At 36.6% G+C, this 23,712-nt stretch overlaps 1 protein-coding gene across 1 annotated transcript in view; it reads left to right on the forward strand.

Moving 5' to 3' along the window:
* LOC150101162 (signal peptide peptidase-like 2B) overlaps nt 1-23,709 on the forward strand; it is a 183,884-nt gene extending 160,175 nt beyond the window's left edge. Inside the window, exons 14-15 of the mRNA XM_090401377.1 lie at nt 5,984-6,138; nt 21,748-23,709. Of these exons, the coding sequence (XP_090257503.1) occupies nt 5,984-6,138; nt 21,748-21,939 (347 nt within the window). The 3' untranslated portion in view covers nt 21,940-23,709. The remainder of the gene's footprint in view (nt 1-5,983; nt 6,139-21,747) is intronic.
* Nucleotides 23,710-23,712: the final 3 nt, after the last annotated feature.

Below are 23,712 nucleotides of genomic sequence, written 5' to 3' on the forward strand. Positions count from 1 at the left end.
AAGACAAAAAATAGATCATAAGAAGAATAGAATCATTATATGCCAAATTATATGGTGAGTCCCAAGACTTAAATCAATTGAATACAAAAATGTAATACCCCCAAACTGTAAAGGAAGAAATGTGCCCTGATGTTTTAAAAGAAATTCAGTATGCAATGGGTAGCATGAGTAATGAAATACACCAGGTGATGAGTTACTGGTGGAAGTTCTGTGTTCTCCCCAGGGCCTTTTAAATGGGCAAACCACCCGGCTGGTTTTACTGACCGCCTGGCTAACGTTGTGAATTGACATGGCTAAATAATGAGCAAGAATGGAAAAATAATTTTTGTACGCCTGGCTAATGCTTCATTCCACCCAGCTGGTAAAAATTTCTGGGGAAAAAACTGAAGTTCTAAAAGTTGTGACTATATTAAGTAAAATTTATATATCATACCTAAGACAGAAGATAATACCAAAGACTTGGAATGATGCTATCCTTATAATTTTGAAAAAAAAAGGGGGGGGGGGAGTGAGGAGACAGAGAAGATATTAAAAATTGCCCGCATCAGTCTCCTTTCAGCAATATACAAAATTGCCACAAAAATCATGTTCAACAGAATACTAAACAGACTAGATTTTTGCCAACCTCCAGAACAAGTGGGATTCAGAAAACACTATAGCACTATTCATCATATTTGTGTAATAAGACAAATACCAAAAACCCTTAGATATTGCATTTATTGATTTGAAAAAGGCATTTGATTTAATCTCAGCAGTAGGTATTTTAGAAACCCTTAAAAATCAAGGAATTAAAAAATTTACATTGATATACTTAGCCATATGTACACAGCTTGGAAAGAAGTCGATGGACATCCCTATGAACAGGATGCACAATGCCCTGTAACGAGTTACGTGTTTGTAACTGGTATAGACCGGAGGAATATGATGCTCCCAAGTCAGGGAAGTTGTTAAGTTCAGCTATGTCCAGGTGAAATGACTGTGAGAAGGGAACTGACTGAGTTTGAAAGGTAGAGTGCCATGTTGTAGGCCTATCTGTTCATCAAATTGTTGACAAATTGGGCCATCCCATGTCAATAATCAGTGCTACATTACTGAGATAGAAGCACAGGGAGTCAACTGTAAGTGCTACCCACAGTGGAGGACCCACCACACTCACTGAACATGACCGTAGGGTGCTATAATGGATATTATGTAAAAACAACCATTTGCCGGCTGACACATTGAATATTGAGTTCCAGGCATTAACTGGAATATGAATCTACTCAACATTCAGAACTGAGGCTCACAGCATTCACCTAGTCTTATAAATAAGATCAGAAAATTGTAATACAAAAAAGAAATATTGTTTAATTAATTTAAAAATAAAAAATGTCATTTACATAAAATTTATTTAAAAAGATCTCATAAGAAACTTTTTCTCTCACACAAATTTAATTTCAGAAATAAAAAAAAATTTAAAGAATCAATAAGAAAAATCTCCTTGCTAATACCTTTTAGCACTTTAACTTTCCATTATATTCAACACAATCAGTTTCAAAATTTGTCATCTCAATCTGACAAATCTAGTGCTTACTCAGTTAATTATTTTCCATAAACCGAAAGAAAAATTACTCTAGTAACCAAAAAATTATCCATGTGGATAAAATACTTAGAATAAACTATTGGCTTTACAGTTCTTTAAATGGTCCTTTATTCTAACTGTTAAAAAAAATAAATAAATAAAATAAAATAAAATAAAATAAAATCTCTCATGAACAGTACACCAGTAAGCCTAAGACTCCAAAAATTTCCAAGTCAGGCACATCATCCCACTAGATTGGATGTCAGAGTAATTCCTAGTGGATTCACAGAAGAAACATCAACTCGGTTGGATGATTTTTTGGAGGCCAATGAGGAGAGCTTAACCGAAATGCTTGGAAGGAGTCAAGGTGATAATACAGGATACAGCGAAGAAGTATCTTGGCCAAATAAGAAGACCAAGAGACCCATGGATATCAGATTCAACATGGAAACTAATCAAAAGAAGGTGGTTGGAAAAACAAAGAGACACAGGGACTGAAGAATACAAAAGATTACATAGAGAAGTAAGAAGCGCCATCAAGCAGGACAAGGAAAAGTTCTATATTAATAAACGTGAAGATATAGAGTTTCAGATGAGGAGGCTCAATTATAAAAGGATGTTTTATTTAGTTTGTGACTTAAAGCAAAACTTTAAGCCTAAATTGAATGCCATCAAAGACAGGAATGGAGCATTACTAAACAGAAGAACTGGAAATCAAAAACAGATGTAAGGAATATTGTGGGGAACTGTACAGTAGAGTGGATAAAGAAAATATGGAGGAGCCTCCTCACCAGGAAAATTTTGATTTGGAACCTCCTCCACTTAGGCATGAAGTTGAAAGGGCAGTTAAGCAGCTTAACTGCAATAAGGCCCCAGGTGCAGATGAAATCCCAGCAGAGTTAATTAAGGCCTTAGAGGATTGAGGTATAAGAGCATTTCATAGATTGATTACAAGGATATGGGAGACAGGATCATGGCCTAGGGACTGGAAGGAGTCTGTTTTCATACCACTATATAAGAAAGGGTGTATGAAAGCATGCAAGAACTATTAGTTTAATATCTCATGCAAGCAAAATTTTATTTAAGATCATGCTAAATGAGATTGAGGCCAAAGTTGAAGCAGAGATGCCCGAGGAACAAGCAGGTTTTAGGAAAGGTAAGGACACCAGAGATCAGATCCTTTGCTTTAGACAGATCATACAAAAATATAAAGAATTCAGACTCCCTCTGGTAATGTGTGTCTTAGACTACTCTAAAGCTTTTGAATGTATTGAGCATGTGAAACTGTGGGAAGTAATGAAAAGAATGGGGTTTTCCTCAACACACTATCAGGTTGATAGCCAACTTGTACAGGGGGCAAGAAGCCATGGTAGGAACAGGTTTTGGATTGACTGATTGGCTTCAGGTCGGAAAAGGAGTTACACAAGGATATTACTTCTCCTCACTTGTTTAGTATATATGCAGAGGACATCATGTGCGAAGCATTGGATGAGCTCAGAACAGGAATTGGTATAGGAGGTAGATTGATCAGTAATCTAAGGTATGCTGATGATACAGTACTCCTTTGTAATGACATGGAAGAACTAGGACTAATTCTTGACAAAGTTAACAAGATCAGTAATAACAGAAGACTTCAACTCATTCCTATCAAAGCAAAGATTATGGTTCTCAAAGGAAATACAAACAGAGAAGCTCTTGAGAAACAAGTGTACCTTAATGCAAAAGAATTGAGGAAGTCAGCAAGTTTGAGTACCTGGATCCATTATTAATGTGAAGAATTGCTTTTCAGAAGATGTCAGAAAAAGGTTAGGAATGGCTAAAACAACAGTCAGAGACCTGTCTAAAATCTGGAAGGATGGATTTATCTCCATGGGAACAAAGTTGATGATTTTGGATGCAGTTGTTTTTCCAATAGCGATTTATGGATATGAGACCTGGAACCTAATGGATATCTGCTTTTGAGATGTGGTGTTACAGAAAGCTGTTGTTAATATCATATACTGAAAGGCATACAAATGAATGGGTGTCAGAAAAGATCGGTAGAACTTTAAAGATATTGATTAAAATATTTTGGACACATAGAAAAGATGGAAGGGGAACTTCTCAGAACAGTAATAGAAGGTAAAGTTCCTGGAAAAAAAGGCAGGGGTAGACCATCGATAAGATGGATAGATGGTGTGTGGGGTGACTAATCTTCAGAGAGTTGAAGTCTTCAAAATAGCAGACAACAGGACTATGGCGAGCCCTCTTGTGGCGCATCACTGAGCATCGGAGTGACCACACGGCATCTATAGATGCCCAGTGAACATAGAGAGAGAGAGAACAGTACACAAAAACCATGTAGGAATTCCTTCCTTCGATTTATCCTGTTAAGAAAAGATTAAAGGCCTTCTTCAACATTTTAACCATTTGAAAGAATCATTTTCAGATAAATCTGTATATCTCTGATACCATTCCTTCAATTTTTACTTTCTTCTGTAAAAAGGAACCCACATACCCATTACACATTGCAATGTTCATGACAATGAAACCAAAATAACAGCTGTCACTACTAATACGCTGCTTCCTCATTGTGTGTGTATATAAGAGTGCTAGCTTCAAACTGCCAGTTAATACAGCACTCTTCTTCTATGAGTAGAATGAAACACTTGCAAAATAAATCTTCAGTTTTACTGAAGATTTATGAAAAACAGTTGTGCTATACAATTTCAGTCTTTAAATTAAATAACGATAATTCCTTGATATTTGTTGGTCAAAATGAACTTGGTCAACTCCATACATTGCCTCTGTTGACATTACAAAATGTTCCTGAAGCTTACAAATATTTTGTAACATAAGTTACAATTGTTTTAATAACAGCACAACATTTTATAAAATGATTTACATAATTTTTATTCTCTTTCTAGAGACACACAAATTTCATGACAATATTAAAATAAAACTATTACATAAGTAAAGTGGATATTAAATCCAGCATTATTTCAAAGCCAAATGTAGAAACTATGGAAGTTTCCTAAAGTAAGTTGACCAAATAGCATGTGGGAATATACTCCCCGGCATTCACGAGTTACCTCAGCACAGACTAATAGAAGACATGGGTGCTGCCCAAGTGTCTATATGTTTACCTTTTGTTAATCCATTTTGATAAGATTTCGCTGCCCTTAGTACTGAACGAGAGTTTTTGCTCTCTTAAGGTTTCTACCTGGTCTCTGCGGAGAACCAACCAGTTCAAAACAGCTGCCAGGCCAGTGAAACCTTATCAAAATAGACTAATAAAAGGCAAATATATAGCCACTTGGACAGTGCCTGTGTCTTCTATTAGTCCATGCTGAGGCAACTCGTGAATGTTGGGGAGTGTATTCCCGTAAGCCCTCTAGTCAAGTTACTTTTTCATAGTTTCTACATTTGGCATTTGAAATAATGCTGGATTTAATATCCACTTATATAATTTTGCAATCACCGAACTGAAGCCTTTTGGCTCTTTATTTTAGTAAAACTATTACATTAATATGTTTAGTTATGTCAGTCTCTCTTTTTCTTTTAATCTGATCAAGATGTTATACAGGGAAACTATAACCAACTTACTTTTCTACATGTCATTGACCTTCACATCTCTGCAGTGATCCATTGTGACGTCCTCACAATTTTAGTAAATCATCTAATTTAAACATACAATATAAAATGCGGTGCATTTGAAGGAAAATCATCAGATACTTCACATTAACCTTTATCTCAGAAGAAATAATTCATCATGCTTGATTATAGCTTGTGTTGTGCATCCATCTATTAAGATGTAGCACATACCCTGCATCATCTAGTTGGGTGTTCATTTTGTATTGTGCTGTTGAAAATTGTTCTTAGTGAATGTTTCAATTTGATTTTTAAGCAAGTGAGTTGGTTACTTACTTCGCTGAGATACACAATTGAAATATATTAAATGACATTTATTTATAGAATATTTCATTTATATTTTTGCTTGTGTGTCAAGAATGAATCTTAATGGTGAAGTGCCAAATTAATTAAATTACCCCAACATTGAGTGGCCTCTGTACCGAATGTAAAATATGTTGTAGTGTCCTTTTAATGTGATAATGGTATAATTCAACACAGAGCATCTTTTACTGTTAGCCATGTTCAAATTAAGAAGTTCTAAGTGTAATTATGCTGTCATGAGACTTTTTTTACGGACAAAAATCCTGATAATTAGAACTGGAAGTATAATCTGTTATGATATGTATCCTCATACTAGGATACATATCATAACAGATTATACTTCCAGGATAATTCTGCATAAGAATTTGTCATTACTAGCTTGCTCTCAATTTCTTGGAAGTATAATAATTTAAATGTACCTTTATCATATTCATTTTTACGTAATGTATAACTGTGTTTCTTTGATGTACAGTGAGACTTTATTTCTAGCTTATGGTATTGGATTGATAATAACTTATCTGGGCCTATACTTGATGAACAGTCCTCAACCTGCTCTTCTGTATCTAGTGCCAGCAACACTTATTCCCATCTTACTTTTGAGCTGGTGTCGGCATGAATTTTCTGACCTATGGAATGGCCTAAAGGTAACATTTTTGGACCTCATTGTTTTATAATTTTTAAGATATATGTTGTAAAAAATCTGATTTTTGTTAAGCTTCTGTCTAAAGAGAGTAATGTTTTCAGTTGTGTTGTTGTGGACACTGGGGAATTATCCCAAATTTGTGAATTCTCTATCATTTTCCCACCTTTTTCCTTGTCCTTTTCTCACCCCTCCATAAAATGCAAAATTCCATTTTCTGGTATCCTGTATGACCCTTTCAAAACCTTGTATGTCTATCATATTATCCCTTTTTCTCTTGTTTGCTAGTGTCTGCAGTCCACAAATTCTCAATCTTTCCTTATCTAACATTCCATATGCTTGAGCTTATCAGACAATAGAAGTTTCCATAAATTTACTTAATAAGTCATTAAATATATTGGAATTGGCCAGTAGGGAAGGGCAGATAGCCTAAGAAATGTTATCACTCCAGGGCATCAAGGACTCATTGAGAGAGGGGCAACATATCATTCATAAACCATAATACACTCACCACCTCCAAAGGCAAGCCATTCCAATCATGCATTCTCTATGAGAGAAAATCTAGTTTTTCTTTCTTCACTGCTTCAATCATAATTTCCATGTATGTCCTCTTGTCCTTTTCCCACCCCTCCATAAAATGCAAAATTCCATTTTCTGGTATCCTGTATGACCCTTTCAAAACTTTGTATGTCTATCATATCATCCCTCTTTCTCTTGTTTGCTAGTGTCTGCAGTCCACAACTTTTCAATCTTTCTTTATAACCTATATTACACAGTCCTGATATCATCTTTAACACAGTCCTTTGCATCCTCTCCACTATATCAGCATTACTTTGGAAACAAAAAGACCATATCTGCGCACAGTAATCCCAATGAAGTTGTATCAAAGCCTTATAAAGAGGCAAAATGACTTCCTTATTCTTACATGTCAATGTTCATTTCAGCATTGCAACTATTCTCTGAGTTGTATTCATAAACTTTGCTATATGGTACCTGAACTTAAACCTCCTATCTACTAAAACTCTGATTAAAATACTCTGGATTTAGAGATAGATGTTAAAAGTTACTTCACGTGCAAGCTTTGTTTGCTTACGCTTGGATAAAGGATTAAACCAAGAATATATTTTCTTGGTATTTATAATTTATAGTATAAACAAGTGAAAAAAAACTTTCAATATCTATCTCTAATCTAGAGTATTTTAATAATAAGTTATTACACCTATTGGCTACTTGTATATGGAAATAGGACTTCTACTTTATTTCAACCTTGGTGTCATCTTGAGATGTTGATGGCTTCTGCTCTTATTAGAAGAGGAGAAAAAATGGCGGCCCGTGTGTTAGTGTTTTGTGTAGTGTATTATTGATGATGAAATTAAAGAGTCAGCTGAGTCATTGTGTTGTTAATTAGTGGCGATAGTTTTGAATGATAAATGATATATACAGAGGTAAGTGTTCTTCATTTTCTAAGGTTTTTTAAGGTGAAATATTTGCTACCGTTGCTGGTAGATCGATTTGATCTACGGGATATATATAATAGAGTAACATTTTATTGCTGGTAGACACCTAAGAGTGTCTACGGGATCTGCTAGTGGACCCTCAAAAGTTCACAGGATTGTCTTTGCCTGCTCGGGGCACCTGAGGGACCTCTACTCTTTCTCCATCTGTGTATCAACACATTTTTATTTCTTGAAATGACAAAACTTCTAAATGAGACCCAATTCGAAGAAGTCTACAGGGAATTCCTCAGACTGGGAAAGCTACTGAGTGATAACTGGCCGGGAAAGGTTAAACTGTATGACACGTTTCCCCCTGAATGTGTCTCAGACGCTGTCGCTGAAGATCATTTAGAGTCGATGCCTTCTACTCCTTCAGACTTTGCAGAAGTGCGTGCTCACAAAGTCGTCGCTGAAGATCATTTAGAGTCGATGCCTTCTACACCTTCAGACTTTGTAGAAGTGCGTGCTCGCAAAAAGCGAAGAACAACAGAAGAACCGCACAATGACAATACTGTAATGGAACAGGATTCTCAGGGTTCGGACGCCGCTACCTCTCCCAAAGAAAAGGTGCCTCCGGTCATCCTTAGAGAAAAACAAAAGTGGGCAGCTTTACGATCCACAATGTCCAATCTGCATATTGGCTTCATTAAGGCCAAAAACATGGATGAAGGCATAAAGATTCAGCCAGCAACAGTGACAGACTACAGAAGGTTGACCAAGGAACTGGACAACAGAGGCATCCAGTATCATACCTTTGCGCTCAGTTCAGAAAAAAATTTAAAAGTAGTCCTTCGTGGTGTCTGTGAAGACATTGACACAGCAGAAATCGCTGCTGACCTAAATTCTCAGGATCTGCCACCAGTCAAAGTGAGCAGAATGTACAAAGCAGACAAAACTCCCATGCCATTAGTCCTTGTTGAGATTCACAAAATATATAAGGATATCTACAACTTAAAAACAGTCTGTGGTCTCATCGTCACACCGGAACCACTCCGTAAAAGATCATCTTCTGGGCAGTGCCACAGGTGCCAAAAGTTTGGCCATGCCCAGAATCTATGCCGAGCAGAATATAGATGTTTAAAATGTGGAGACAGCCACCCAACCAATACCTGCACTAAGCCAAGGACCACCTCGGCCAAATGTGCCAACTGCAGTGGCCCTCATCCGGCGAACTACAAAGGATGTACTCAACACCCAAAGAACAGACGGATGGAGGCAATCAATCAGCCCTCCTCCTACAGTACAAGAACACCAGCGGCCCAGACATCAAAACCGGAGACTCATCGACCACAGTCGGAGACCTCCAACCAAAAGCAAACAAGAAGTTATGCCGATGTAACCCGTACAACTAGGCCAATTCCAGACCAAAATCAACCAAGAGCACCTAAAAACCTAACAGCTATTATCACGGCCTCACTAGCAAACATGCTACAAAATTTTAGCCTATCAAACCCTACTGAAACCTCCACTAAAAGATTTCTTCGTGAAACACAGGTCATCCTCACAGCTCTCATAAATGAATAGTAACAAACTCATTCCAGCATCTCTTCAAATAGTTGCTTGGAACGCAAATGGCCTCAAAAACAAAATCCTGGAACTCCGTGCCTTCACATCTAGGTATCAGCCAGATGTTATTCTAATCAGCGAAACTCATCTAAGACCCTCAGACAACCCTACAACAAGTGGCTATCACCTATACAGAAATGACAGACTACTCTACAGAGGTGGTGGCACTGCCATCTTCATTAAAAACTACATTAAGCACCACTCTGTGAGCATTCCTTCAACCACTAACCTTGAGATCACAGGAGTGGAAGTAGTCACCAGCTCCACTGGCAAACTAAAAATCTACTCAGCTTACAACCCTCCCCAAAAATCTCTTCTTCACTCTGATCTAAATGCCATCTTAGGCATCAGAGGGCCCACCATTATTGCCGGGGATCTGAATTCCAAGCACCCTGCCTGGAATTGTTCAACCACAAACAAGAATGGTTGCATCCTTTTCAATTACTTAGGATCAAGCAACGCTGTTGTGGCAGGCCCCACCGAACCAACTCATCTCAGTACGTTCGGCACTGCTGATATCCTGGATATAGCTATCCTGCAGGATATTAAACTTCAGTACAGTATCATTTCTATGGATGAACTATCATCCGATCACAATCCAATACTGCTGCAGCTGGGAAATCAGGAATTCCTGTGTCCTCCTTCTCACTCCTACATTGTATGGGAAAGACTGTCAGCCGCACTCAAGGATCATATTGGACCTGTTCCTCACATACGCACAAAAGAAGAAGTAGAAACTGCAGTTACAAATCTCACACAACAAATTAATTCTGCTATAAAGGTAGCTTCCTCCTACAAAACTGCCCGCAAGCCAGATCGTTTGCCTGAAGACATCATGAACTTAATCAGAGATAAAAACAGAGCTCGAAAGAGATTCCGTAACACGTGTGCACCACAAGACAAAACAAATCTAAACAGACTAAATGGGGCAGTAAGAGATGCACTGAAAGCTCACAGAGACTATGTATGGGATGAAAAGTTATCCTCCATTTCACCTAGTGATCACTCCATCTGGGGATTACTGAAAAATACCAAAAACAAAGGCAGATCCCTTCCCCCAATATTAACTGATCAGGGCCTTGCTTACACAGATGTGGACAAAGCAGAGGTTATAGCGCACAGCTTGGAAGAGCAATGCAGGCCTTCGTATGGAAACCTTGACTTTGACCACATACATAAGATTCACAGCAAGGTCAGACACTCACTCAAACTTCCTATCACCAGCACTGACCATATTGCATCAACATCACCTGCTGAGATATATGACATTATTAAAAATTTAAAGAACAAAAAAGCTCCTGGACCAGACGGCATTACTAATCGTGTGATTAAACTTCTGCCCCGGAGGGCAGTAGTGTACCTGACCAGTATAATAAATGCAATTTTAAGATTTCACTATTTTCCTTCCACCTGGAAACTGGCTGACGTAATTCCCATACATAAGCCAGGCAAAGACTCACACCTACCCCAAAATTATCGTCCAATCAGTCTCATCTCAAATCTGGGTAAGGTTGCAGAGAAGGTCATCCTCTCACGACTTCAAACCTCAATAAATGACCTAAACATCCTTCCAAAAGAACAGTTTGGTTTTAGGCAACACCATAGTACTACCCAGCAAATCCACAGAATTGTTGAATACATCACAACCAGCTACAACTGGCGCCAGTGCACAGGTGCTGTTTTCCTAGATTTATCCAAAGCATTTGACAAAATCTGGCATTTTGGACTCCTGCACAAGCTTATCTCAGCCGGCATCTCACCTAAAATGGTTCATTTAATCCACTCATATCTTCAAAATAGATCAATGCAAGTAAAAATCAACGGTTCTACATCCTCCCAGCGCCACATCTTTGCTGGAGTGCCGCAGGGATCTCTGCTGGCTCCATTGCTGTTCTCTGTATACATGTCAGACATCCCACACAATCCGATGACTTCCATTTTGGCCCTATATGCAGACGATACGGCAATACTAACCAGATCTCTCAGACCCCTTTTCATTACCAGAAAGCTTCAAGAAAACATTCTAAAGCTGGAGGGTTGGTTCTCTAAATGGAGATTGGAAGTCAACCCCCAGAAAAGCTCAGCCGTTCTTTTCTCAAAAAGGCCAATGTCTCCTGTAGGAGATTTGTTACTATTCAATATTAAAATTCCCTGGCAGTCAGAAACAAATTACCTGGGTGTAATTCTCGACAAAAAGCTATCTTTCAATCAACACACCAAGTCTGCATGCACAAAGGCATCTAAAGCCATAGCACAGATCTATCCGCTAATTAATAGAAATAGCAAGCTCAGCAACAGAATCAAATTGCAGCTATACCAGTTGACGATTCGTCCTATAATCACCTATGCCTCTCCGGCCTGGAGCCACACCTCTAATGCTAACATCATCAAAATACAGCGAGTGCAGAACAAGTGCCTGAGAATGATTTTGAATGCTCCGTGGTATGTTAGAAACATTCAACTCCACAGAGACACAAATATTCCCTATATCTTCTCTTTTCTACGATCCTTAGCCACCAAGTTTTTCCTAAAGACGTCCACACATCCCAACGATTTGGTTCAACAAGCTACAGCATACGATCCAACGGACATATTCAAATACAGAAGACCAAAAGCTATATTGGCCTCCTTTAGTGATGCATAATCTCCATGCCCAATCAGGGCGAGCATTCTGCTCATAAATTTTACCTTCACTGCAACCACAACAGATAGCGGGGAATATGAAAAGCATCTTGCTTCACCCCTAAAGACATAAATGTCAATTGTCACTTGGTGTCATCTTCTGGCTCCCACTGACCTTGAGGGAGTAATTTGAGTCTCTGGGAATTGGTGTTTTCTGGCATGGCCTCTATTGGGGCCTTTGTCAGTGAATGCTTTTTCCTGGAATATGAGCAGTTCTGCTCAATGGTAGGGTGAGCCTGTTACTGAGTGGCACCACTGCTGGGTTGGACAATCCTTCAGTCACTTGTTGGGAGTGGTCTCAGCTGATTTTTAGATACTATATAAGTAAAGAATCTCAATAAAGGTCGAAACCAGTCTGGGTAGTGACCCTTTCCACAATGCATAGCATTATACATGTCCATAAGAATATGTGCTTTGCATTATGGGATACTAAAACAAGTGGTGTGAAGTCATTAGCCTCTATGTACAAGTAGCCCAGTCACGAAGTTACTTCATGTGTAATCTTTGTTTGCTTCCACTCGGATAAAGGATTAAACCAAGAATATAATTTCATGGTATATTTAATTTGTAGTATAACCAAGTGAAAAAACTTTCAACATCTAACATGCTCCCGTTTCTTCTAGCATAATCCTTCACTGAGATGGCCATTTTCACATGTCAACAGTTCCAGCTAATTTAAATCATTCTGCAAGTACTTATGTCAGTCACATTCCTGATTATTGCCTGTCTTTGCATCATCAGCAAATAGCTGTATGTTTCCTGTCATATCCTTCCCAATAGCATTAGTGAAAAAATGAGTAACAGACCAAGGACTGGTCCCTGGGATATGCCACATCACCTTAAATCTTGCAGGCTCATGTTTCCCATACACACACTACATTCAGTCGGTCATCCTTTTATCCTAATTAATAGTTTATATTCCATTTCCATATCCTGCAACTCATTTAACAGTTTTCAATGTTTGTCTTGTCAAAAGCCTAAGCAATGGACAAAAGTTCCTCATGGTCTATCACTTCATCTTGTGTAACTCAAACATGACCATCCCTTAATAAATTCATGATGTACTTTGCGAAGTATAAATTCTCTGTCAACTGATTTCTGTGATTCAAGGATTTGTGTATTGCAAGCTCTTATTAGCTTTTTCAAAATCTTCTCCACTGCTCCAGAAATACTGATGGTCAGTAATTAGATACATTATTCTTTGCACCACACATGTGCATTGAGATTGAGGCATGTTTAAAAAAAAAGACTGAACTTTTAAATTGCAAGCTAACTGGCACTGAAATCTGAGGCTACTGAACGCACCTGGCAGCAGGTTTTGACAACAGACTACCATTTGCCCCATTCTACTACTAAGCATTACTTATTGAGTTGCATCTACTGAAATGAGCACATGCACAAACTGTTCGTCGGATTAGTGACAAAGTGGCAATGAAAGAGCTTGAAGAACAATGTGTGTGTGTGTGAAAATTTGCTTTAAACTTGGTAAAAATTTTATACAGACATTCCAGTTGCTTAACCAAGCATATGGGGAGGACTGTATGAGTTGAACGTAGTGCTATGAGTGGTTTAAGCGTCAATGGATGAATCAGTCAAAGATCATGGTGATGTTGGTTGTGTTTTTTGTTTGGAAAGACATTGTCCAGGGGTGCTTAAGGGTCAAAGCTGTATAACTGAGAGGAGACCTCCACATAGCCTTTAAAGGAATGCGGAGAACCGACCAGGGCTTCTGACCTAATGTCCAATCCTCACCTTCTCGTGGTGCACCCTGTTGGGTATCTACTTTGATACTGAACGAATGAGGATGGGCTGGCAATTTGGGATTTAGCCGACCAAATTGTATTCTTATTGGTTAAACCAAAATAAAAAATGATGGTACAACATGACAAAATTTCATGCCGGCTGGGGCGTCGCCCGGTTAAACAAGGCCCCCGTTGTTTTCGCCAGGGAACCAGGGCGAACAGCGAAAAGTCAGCTACTGGAACAAATCTGAAAACAAACCCCAACTCAACATCACCAGAGTTAAAGATCGGTACTATCAACGTAAGAAGCCTGAATGGCAAAGAAATGGAGCTAGCTGAGGAATTAGATAAGTACCAGATCGACATAATAGGGGTGACTGAAACAAAAAAGACCAAAACTGGTGAGATCTTTCTGAGCAATAAATACAAAATGTTATATTCAGGCAATGACAATCAAGGAAAAGAAGGAGTAGCCATAGTATTCAACACAAAATACGAGGCTAATCTTCTTGAATGGCAGTCAGTCTCAAGTAGAGTAATGTGGGCAAATATGAGAATGGGGAACTGGACAATGAGACTTATTTGTGCCTATGGTCCCACAGAAGGTTCTACTAAGGTAGAAGTGGAGGAATTTTTTGAGGCTTTAGAAAAAGCAACTGACACAATGAAAAAGGAAAAGTTGGTCCTTGTTGGGGATCTAAATAGTAGAGTAGGAAATGATTGTGAGACATACAAAAATATTTTGGGAAAATTTGGAGAAAAGAGCAAAGCTAATAACAATGGCAAATATCTGTTGGATTTCTGCTCAGGACATGGACTGGTTATTACTAACACCATGTTCCAACATAAAAATGTGCACAAATTCACATGGAGAGAAGAGGCTAGGAATAAGAAAAGTCTCATTGACTATGTTATTGTTGATAGTGATATTTTCTCCCTGGTGCAGGACACCAGAGTGTACAGAGGATTTGAAATTGGAAGTAATCACTATTTAGTCTTGAGCAGGATAAAATTGAATTTCATATTGAAAAGAATAACATGTAAGAAAGTTTTAAAGCGAATAAAAGTTGAGCAGCTCTCAGATGTGAACTGTAGACTAAAATACAGAAATATTATTGAAAAGAAAATGAAAGAGTTTGAGAACAGGAATCAAACCTTGGAGATTCAGTGGCAAACTCTGAAGGAAACATTGATTGATTCTGCCAGAGAGGCATGTGGTGAGGTTGTGTGCAAGGATAAAAAAATCAGAACTCCCTGGTGGACACAGGAAGTTAAAGAGGCAGTGAAGGAAAAGAAGAAAGCATATCAAAAGTTCCTGGCAAATAAGTCAGCTTTTACTCTTACAGAATACAGAGACAAATGTAAGAAAGCTAAACAGTGTGTAAAACTAGCTAAACAAAAGTCATGGGAGGACTTTGGCAAGAATATAGAAAATAAATATCAAGAAGGTGGCAAAATATTCTGGAGGTTGTTGAAGAAGCTTAGGAATGGAGGAAAGAGTGCTGTAAAAGGAATTAGAGATGATAAAGGTGAAATGAAAACAGGAGAAAAAGATATCCTTGAAGTATGGAGTAATTACTTTCAAAAACTGCTAAATGAAACAAGCAGTGATGACAGCACAGTGATAAAAAAACACTGACCAGGCATGCAGTCAGGAATACATATCCATACTTGAAGTAGAAAAAGCCATCAAAGGCTTGAAATGTGGAAAGGCAGCAGGAGTAGATGATATTCGACCAGAAATGCTGAAGTATGGTGGTATAAGAGTCTTACAGTGGCTGCACTGCATAGTTCAGAAAGCCTGGACAGAGGGACGAATTCCCGATGATTGGAGTAGCGCTCTCATAGTACCCATATATAAAAAGGGAAATAAAACTGCATGTGAGAATTACAGAGGTATTTCCCTACTGAGTGTTCCTGGCAAGATCTATGCAAGTATACTTGAGAAACGGTTGAGAAGAATTGTGGAAGAAAAGCTTGGTGAAGAACAAGCTGGATTCAGGCCAAATAGAGGCTGTCAGGGTCAGATCTTCACTATACGACAAATAGTCGAGAAAGCATGGGAATATAACAAAGATCTGTATTTAAGTTTTGTCGATTTGGAAAAGGCATATGACAAGGTGCCAAGAGAGAAGCTATTCAATACGCTGCAGTTATATGGTGTCAATGGGACATTATATCAAGCAGTACTTAGTCTTTATTTGAGTTGTGAGTCAGCAGTTAGAATTGAAGGAAGTACAGGAAGATGGTTTAATGTTAAATCTGGTGTGAGACAAGGATGTACATTATCCCCTCTGTTATTCATTATCTATATGGATCACATTATGAAGGAATGTGGTATTAAACCTGATATCAAAATTGGAGATGTTAATGTCAGCTCTTTGCTTTATGTGGATGATGTTATACTTCTAAATAAATCCGCTACAAGTCTGCAAGATTCTCTGACTAAATTGAATAGCTGTTGTAATAGATATGGTATGAAGGTCAGCAATAAAAAGACAAAGACAATGAAAATAGGCAGAATCATTGAAAATGTCAACTGTGTTGTGAATGGAGAACCTGTGGAACAAGTAAAACATTTCAGCTACTTAGGCACAATTTTTACTGAAGATGGTAAACTAAATATAGAAATAGACAACAGAATCAGCAAAGCTGGTATGGTGGGAAGTCAATTGAATAAATTCATATGGAATAAGAAAGAAATTAGTCGGAACACTAAATTAGCTGTATACAAGACTGTGTTCAAACCAATTTTAACTTATGGATATGAGAGCTGGGTCAGAAGTAAAACACTTGACCAAAGACTAGAGACCGCAGATATGAGAGTCCTGAGAAAGATTAGAGGCGTGAACAGATGGCATCAATGGCAATATCATATTAAAAATGAGGATATTAGGAAAGAACTTGACATTGTCAGTATCCAGGAATGTGTTAGCAGAGCTAATCTCAGATGGTATGGTCACTTAAATAGAATGGGAGAGGAAAGATTAGCAAAACAAGTGTTCTCTGCCAGGTTGGCAGGAAAACGACCCAGAGGAAGACCAAGATATAGGTGGATTGATACGGTACAAAGTGCCTTAGACGATAGAAATATAAGATCTGATAATGTTGGAGTCTTGACAAGTAACAGACTGATTTGGAGGAAAATTGTAGATAGGAAGTTAGTAATGATGTAATTTTTTCATGTAGTACTGTCATATCCTGTACACCCCTTGAGGGTACATGACAGGAATTTGATGATGATGATGATGATGATGAGACATTGTCCATTATGAGTTTGTGCCACATGGTCAGATGGTAAACAAAGAGTTGTACCAGGAAGTGTGCGCATTTGAGGGATGCTTGTGCAGGAAGAGGCCTGAATTGTGGGAAAACCAGATGGATGTTGCACCACGACAATGCTCTCCTAACTTTTTGCAGAACAAATGTCTGATGTTTTGCCACGCGGACGACATGGTCATCCGTGTGGCAAAACATCAGACATTTGTTTCAGTAAGGAAATACCATGAGTAGACATAATAATTAAAATTATAATAATGGAATTAACTCACGTAAAATATTATTAGTAGAATTTTCACCTGAGTGTCTCAGTCATCTTCAGTGCATGTAAAAAGCTAATTAAACAATAACTGATATTTCCAAAATGCACCACATAAGTAGCTAATGTAAGATAACTAAAAAAGATCAATAAATTTCCTAATTTATTTAAAAAAAAAAAAAAAGAGGAAATACATATATACAGTTTAAAAAGGTTAGGAAAGATTAGCTGATTTATAAAATACTATCTCCCACAAAGGGGATAGACGCAAACCATCGGATCTGTTTAAGTTAGCAGAGCGAAGTAAAGTTTCACATGTTTCTTTATAAAGCTGTTCCATGAGGAAATGACTTCTTGTCTTGTTCCAAATGAACTCTGTGTCTAGTGTTGATGGCATGTTCCTCAAGTCCAGACTGTTCAGGTTCAAGGTAGTGAATATAAGACCAATGTTCTTCTAGCCGAATAAAGGCAAATCTTCCTGTTTGTCCGAAATAAGATAATCCACAAGAGCAAGGAATCTGGTAGACACCTGGATAACTGAGATGTGGAAGCTTGTCCTTTGGAGAAGTGAGAAAGGTGGAGATTTTTCTGCCTGGTCGAAAGGCAACAAAAATATTTACTTAATAAAAATAATTAAGGGATAAGAATATGCGTTATTTCTTCTATATTTGAAGAGGAAGACATAACAAAACTACTCAAAGCTCTTTTGATGAAGAAAATCTTATATCCTTTAGATAAAAAGAAGGAAATAATGTATTGCAATTCTTTCTGTAATAGATCATCTGAAGAACAAAAGGAGTGGGCCAGATGAACCAGTGTTTTAATAGTTCCTGCCTTTTGACTGAGATGGTGATGAGATTCAGCATGGATATAATGGCCTGTATGAGTCTTCTTCCTATAGACTGAGGAATGTAGGTTGCCAACTGATTGGCAAAGAATTAAAAGATCTAAAAGGGCTAACTACTTATTAAATTCTACTTCCATCTTGCGCATAGTTTTTTCATTTGCAATTCTTCATGCAAAATGTATCCTACACGTTCTTTTGAAATGCCTATAGTCTCAGCAATTTCACACACTTTGACTCGCTGGTCATCCAATACCATATCATGCTCTGATCAATGATTTCTGTTGCTGTTACACTTTTTGGACGTTCTTCATATGAATCATCTTCAAGGCTGGTACCGCCATGTTTAAACTCGGCAGCCCATTTCTTAATTGTTGAAAACGAAGCAGAAGAATGCCCATAAACTTTTATAAACTTCAAATGAATTTTATCCATTTCAAGGAAATTGCAAGTCATCAATAGAATGACTTGCAATTTCACATTGATGCTTATGACAATGTACCAACTTAGGGGAAAAAAAAAAAAATCTTGCTGATAGTGTTGCCATTTATGGTTGAAGCCGAGAACTTTTCAGACTACTCACGTACTTTTAGATTCATCGTCGTATGGAGAATTGTTACTGATATTGCAGTCATGGCTTTCTACCTAACCAGGCTCAGATCAATTTGATATCATGAGTAGGACACCTCCCATCTTATCTATCCTCTTAAAAGTGCTATATCCATTATACCCATTACCTGATAGGATGTCTGCTTTGGACATTAGTGAAAACTGGGCTATCAATCTCAGGCCAAAACATATTCATTAATCATTATCAAATTCCTGACATGCTCTCAAGGGGTATACACATGATAAACTTCATCATCACTAACTTCCTATCTAGAATTTTCCTCCAAATCAATCTGTTACCTCTCAAGACTCCAACATTATCAGATCTTATATTTCTGTCTTCTAAGGCACTTTTTACAGTATCAATCCACCTATATCTTGGTTTTCCTCATGGTATTTTTCCTGCCAACCCAACAGAGAACACTTGTTTTGCTAATGTTTCTTCTTCCATTCTCTTTAAATGACCATACCACCTGAAATTAGCTCTGCTAACAATGTCAAGTTCTTTCCTAATATCCTCATTTTTAATATGATACTGCCATTGATACCATCTGTTCACGTCCCTAATCTTTCTCAGGACTCATATCCACAGTCTCTAGTCTTCAGTCAAGTGTTTTATTTCTTACCCAACTCTCAGATCCATAAGTTAAAATTAGTTTGAACACTGTTGTATACAGCTAATTTAGTGTTTTGACTAATTTCTTTCTTATTCCATATAAATTTATTCAGCTGACTTCCTACCATACCAGCTTTACTAATTCTGTTGTCTATTTCCAAATATAATTTTCCATCTTCATTAAAACTGTACCTAAAAAGCTTAAATATTTTACTTGTTCTCTAGATTCTCCATTGAGAATGTAACTGAATTTTGGTATTTTCATGCCAAATTTTTTATAGCTATGACAATTTAGTTAGAGAATGTTGGAGAATTGCACTGGATGTGTTCAGGAGTACGTTATCTGCATAAAGCAAAGAGTTTTGAAATCTCAGCTTTTAATATCATGTTTAATGCCACTCTCTTTCATAATGCAATCCATATAGACTATGCATAAGAGTGAACATAATGTGCATCCTTATCTTATTCCTGATTTTACTTCAATCCTTCTTCCCATATTTTCTTCAATTCTAACTGCTGATTTACAACATAAATTAGTTTCTCTACTGTAATTTGAGTGATGTTTTCTAATGTGACACAATTGAATATATTTATTAAATACAAAGATTTATATACAAAATATATTATGTATTAATATATTGATACATTGATATGTTAATATGCTAATTAACATAATATAAAAGGAAAAGTTTTTCAGAACACAATATATGCATCTAACAACACCAGTGCACTAGTATACATCATTACTGTATGAACTAGAGGTCACCTCTCCTCTTGGTAACTCAGATAACATTCTTGTGCAGATCTCTCTCTCTCTCTCTCTCACTGAATGTACTTCCTCAAACCACTGCCAGCCTTGCATTCTCTGGCTTTACAAAGGTGCCAATTGAGATGTCCTATAAAATTTTTATTCCTCCTTTTTTTAATCTGTCTCTTGTTTTTGGTAATCCAATGCTAACACATCTGCACTGAACAAGTCACAGAAATCAATAATAAGTGTATAAAAACAGTCAAAAAAAAAAATGCATCTTACTCCAGGTGGCTATTCTGGCTTCATACTCTGCCTATACCACAGCACACAACAATTGCAAAAGAGTCATCAGCAGATCTTAATTTGCCTTCATACAAGCCATCAGCAGAAAACTTGCATCCTTTCCAAATGGAAGCTGTTCCTTCTGGTCCATTGCATCTTCTGCTCACCTATACTTCCACCTCTCTCATCCTGATGGTACCGCTGTTACTTCATCCAAAGATAAAGCTGACCCTTACCTTGAATTCCTGCATAGATGACCAAGGAAAATCACCTCTTACCATACTGGAAACCAAGCAATGTATTCCTGATGTAGTATTCTTTTTTATCAAAAGACATTGCTACTAAATAACATAAACACTAAAAAGTATTTTGGTCTTGATGACATCTTTCCATTTGTTTTCTAACATTGTGTTCCAGAGCTAACACCTGACCTGCATTGTCTCTACAATCTATTATACATAACTGGTACTTATCCCAATGCATGTAAGCAATCCCATATCCAATATTTTCTAAAGAAGAGAGATAAAAGTCTACCATCAAACTACCAACCAATTGTCATCACTTTTGTCCTCTCCAAAGTAATGGAGAAAGTCAACAATAGCCAGTGTCTCCACTACTTACAGGCTCACTAATAGATCACCCACCAATATGGATTTTGCCATTCAAGATTCCCATCTGACCTCTTAGCTTATCTTTCCTGCTTTTTTTCCGTTGGATACTCTGCTGTATATTAAACTGTAGTCCTGAAGTTCTGCGAGGCCTTTTGATTTTTTCTTTGTTTCTGATTTACTGCTATTTCTATTTTCATTTCTGTTAGGGCTTTTGGTATTTCTTCGATCTTGTGATCTTTTATGTTTACTGTTCCAATCTGTATCCAGTTCATGGACCTTTTTTTCGATTCCATTTCATTATCTGTTTGGGCTGTCTGGTTTTTATTCTCGTGAAATTTGCGAGTATAAGAATTTGTCAGCTGGGGCTGCCATCTTAGGTTCTCCAGACATCCACTTTAGTCCAGGACTGCTTATTGGGTAATTGTAGCTAACCACCATTTCTGATGGCCATTCTCCTGTCTTCCACCTGGGGACCTCTTGGTTGCCGTAGCTCTGCTCCAAGACATTTTGTTGTTTTTTTCTGTAAATCAAAACCCCACGTTCCTGAGTGTACTTACACCAAGTTCAGTCAAATTTCTTCTAGATTTTTCATAATAGGGCTCTGAACATCTCTTTAATTATGGCCACCCTGTATAAATACTTATAGAATTGAGATTTTGGATTTCTACTTGCATATTCTTTGACAAACAGAAATCTTAACTTAAATATCTCTTAAATTCAGAATTACATACATACAAAAAATGTCACAGACTGTGTAAGTAATATATATATAGTACTGTGCTGTAAATTTTGTGATTGGAACAATTTGAACTGCATACTGCAGATACTGATATTTATTTAACTGTTTGATTTATGTAATTTTGTAATTTTTTTAAGGTGCTACCACCACACGGATGTGCTCAACCAGTTTCTGCCAATTCAGATAGTAGCCCTTCTGATCAAAGTATAGAACAGTCATCATCAGAGTTTCAAATTAATCCTGTCAGTACTCTAACTAGGAAAAGCAGTAGTGTTTCTGAGACTACAAGTGAAAATGGGGAACAAAAGGTTCTTCTTCAGAAAAAATGATTGTTGGAGTTTAGTGATGTTGAATATTTCAAAAGCAAAATATTTTAACTATATTTTTTAACAAAGCAATCTAAATATCATGGTTGAATGAACTTTAAAAAATAAAAACTTTGTAAATTTTTCACAAAGAATTCCCTTCAACTTTTGCAATAGATGTTGAAAAATTTAAAATTATTATCTTTTCAGTGTTTGATAACTAATGTAATCATTATCATCACATCATCATTTTCATTACTTTAAGCTGTCTTGTGACAGTATGATAAATGTATTTAAAATGCTACATCAGTATTGTGTAAATAGTCCGTCCACAGTAGGTCAGTACATTGCATAGAGAAGATGTATGAGTATGTAATTATTATGAATGAAGTCATGAGCAGCAGTAGTTATTGCTGTTTAATTTGAAATTATGAGCCCTTTATTTTATCTGTGTATATTGTAAGGTTTTTATTAAACTTAATGTTTTAATATAATAATTTTTATTTAGAGAAATTTATAATGATCATAAGTAAAATGACAAATCAAGTAATGATATTGTCTATATATATATATATATATATATATATATATATATGATTTCAAATTAACATTTTTGTCAGTAAAATATATTCTTATTTTGGATAGCATGTTTGTAAATTTATTAATAATATACCCTTTCTATGTCATAAAAAACTTGCATCTTCTAAGCTTGTTAAGATATAAAGAACTGAAAGAACTTTCAAATGTAAAATATTAAAATAGCCGTTGAATTCAAGCTAAAGCCATACACTGCATTTTCTGCTGTCTTACATGATCCGAGTTAATACATGTTTAAACTTATTTGGTTAGCAAGTTGTATTCTCATGTCTTTTTGATTGTTGGTGCACCTTTTTTTTGCTGAAAAATCATTATTCCTGTAATATTCATCAGCTCAGTTTTGAGATACATTAATCTTGTTTCGTTCTCCATCATTTGTTAATTTAGCTGGAAATTGTTTAGAAATCTGCTGAGATGTGAAAAATAAAATTCTTTTTGAAGACAGCTAACTATTGACCTGCATATAATAGTGCAATATTTAGAATACCGTGTGATGCTTGTCAGTAAGTACTTATAATGCATGAATACAAAATGTAACACAAATGACTACATGGTTCATAATATGGCTGATTAAAGTAGAATTTAGTTTTAATGCACTTTAAATGGAACTTGTCAGATAGTCTGTGAAACATGGTTTGTGTGATGTGGGTATATTAATTTAGTAATAGAAAGCAATGAGAAGAAAATTCATGACTTATTAGGCTAAAGTATTATTTGTTAAAATTCAGTAAAGAACAATAATTCCAGTTTTAATATATTAATGTTTGAATTTGTTCTTGGGTAGGGATAAGTATATTTAGATCTGGGGGATGCATATTCCATTCATTTATATGCCATAAACATTGAAATATCAAGCAAGCAATGAAAATATTCATGATTATCTTAAATAGGATTGAGAAATTTCATATAACCATAAATGTCAACTAATACCTCAAACAGATTAAAAGCATAGTGAAAACAGGTATGTAATTCATTGTACAGCATGTTAAAAAGCAAATAATATTAAATGTGCAAAATTGTTATAGATATATTAAATGAAAAAAGTTGAAAGAAAACTCGTTCTGTGCAGCCGCTGATACTGAAACAAAAATTGCTGTGATGTATGAAAAGGCCATTATTAAATTCTTCACATTGGTTAAATCATCACTACTGTGTAAAATTATAAATTGTAAAATAAAATACTTAATGTGTATTAAATTT

The sequence above is a fragment of the Typopeltis vanoorti genome, chromosome 12, assembly GCF_054136105.1.
Source record: "Typopeltis vanoorti isolate ZY-2024b chromosome 12, IOZ_Tvanoo_1.0, whole genome shotgun sequence".
Lineage (NCBI taxonomy): Eukaryota > Metazoa > Arthropoda > Arachnida > Uropygi > Thelyphonidae > Typopeltis > Typopeltis vanoorti.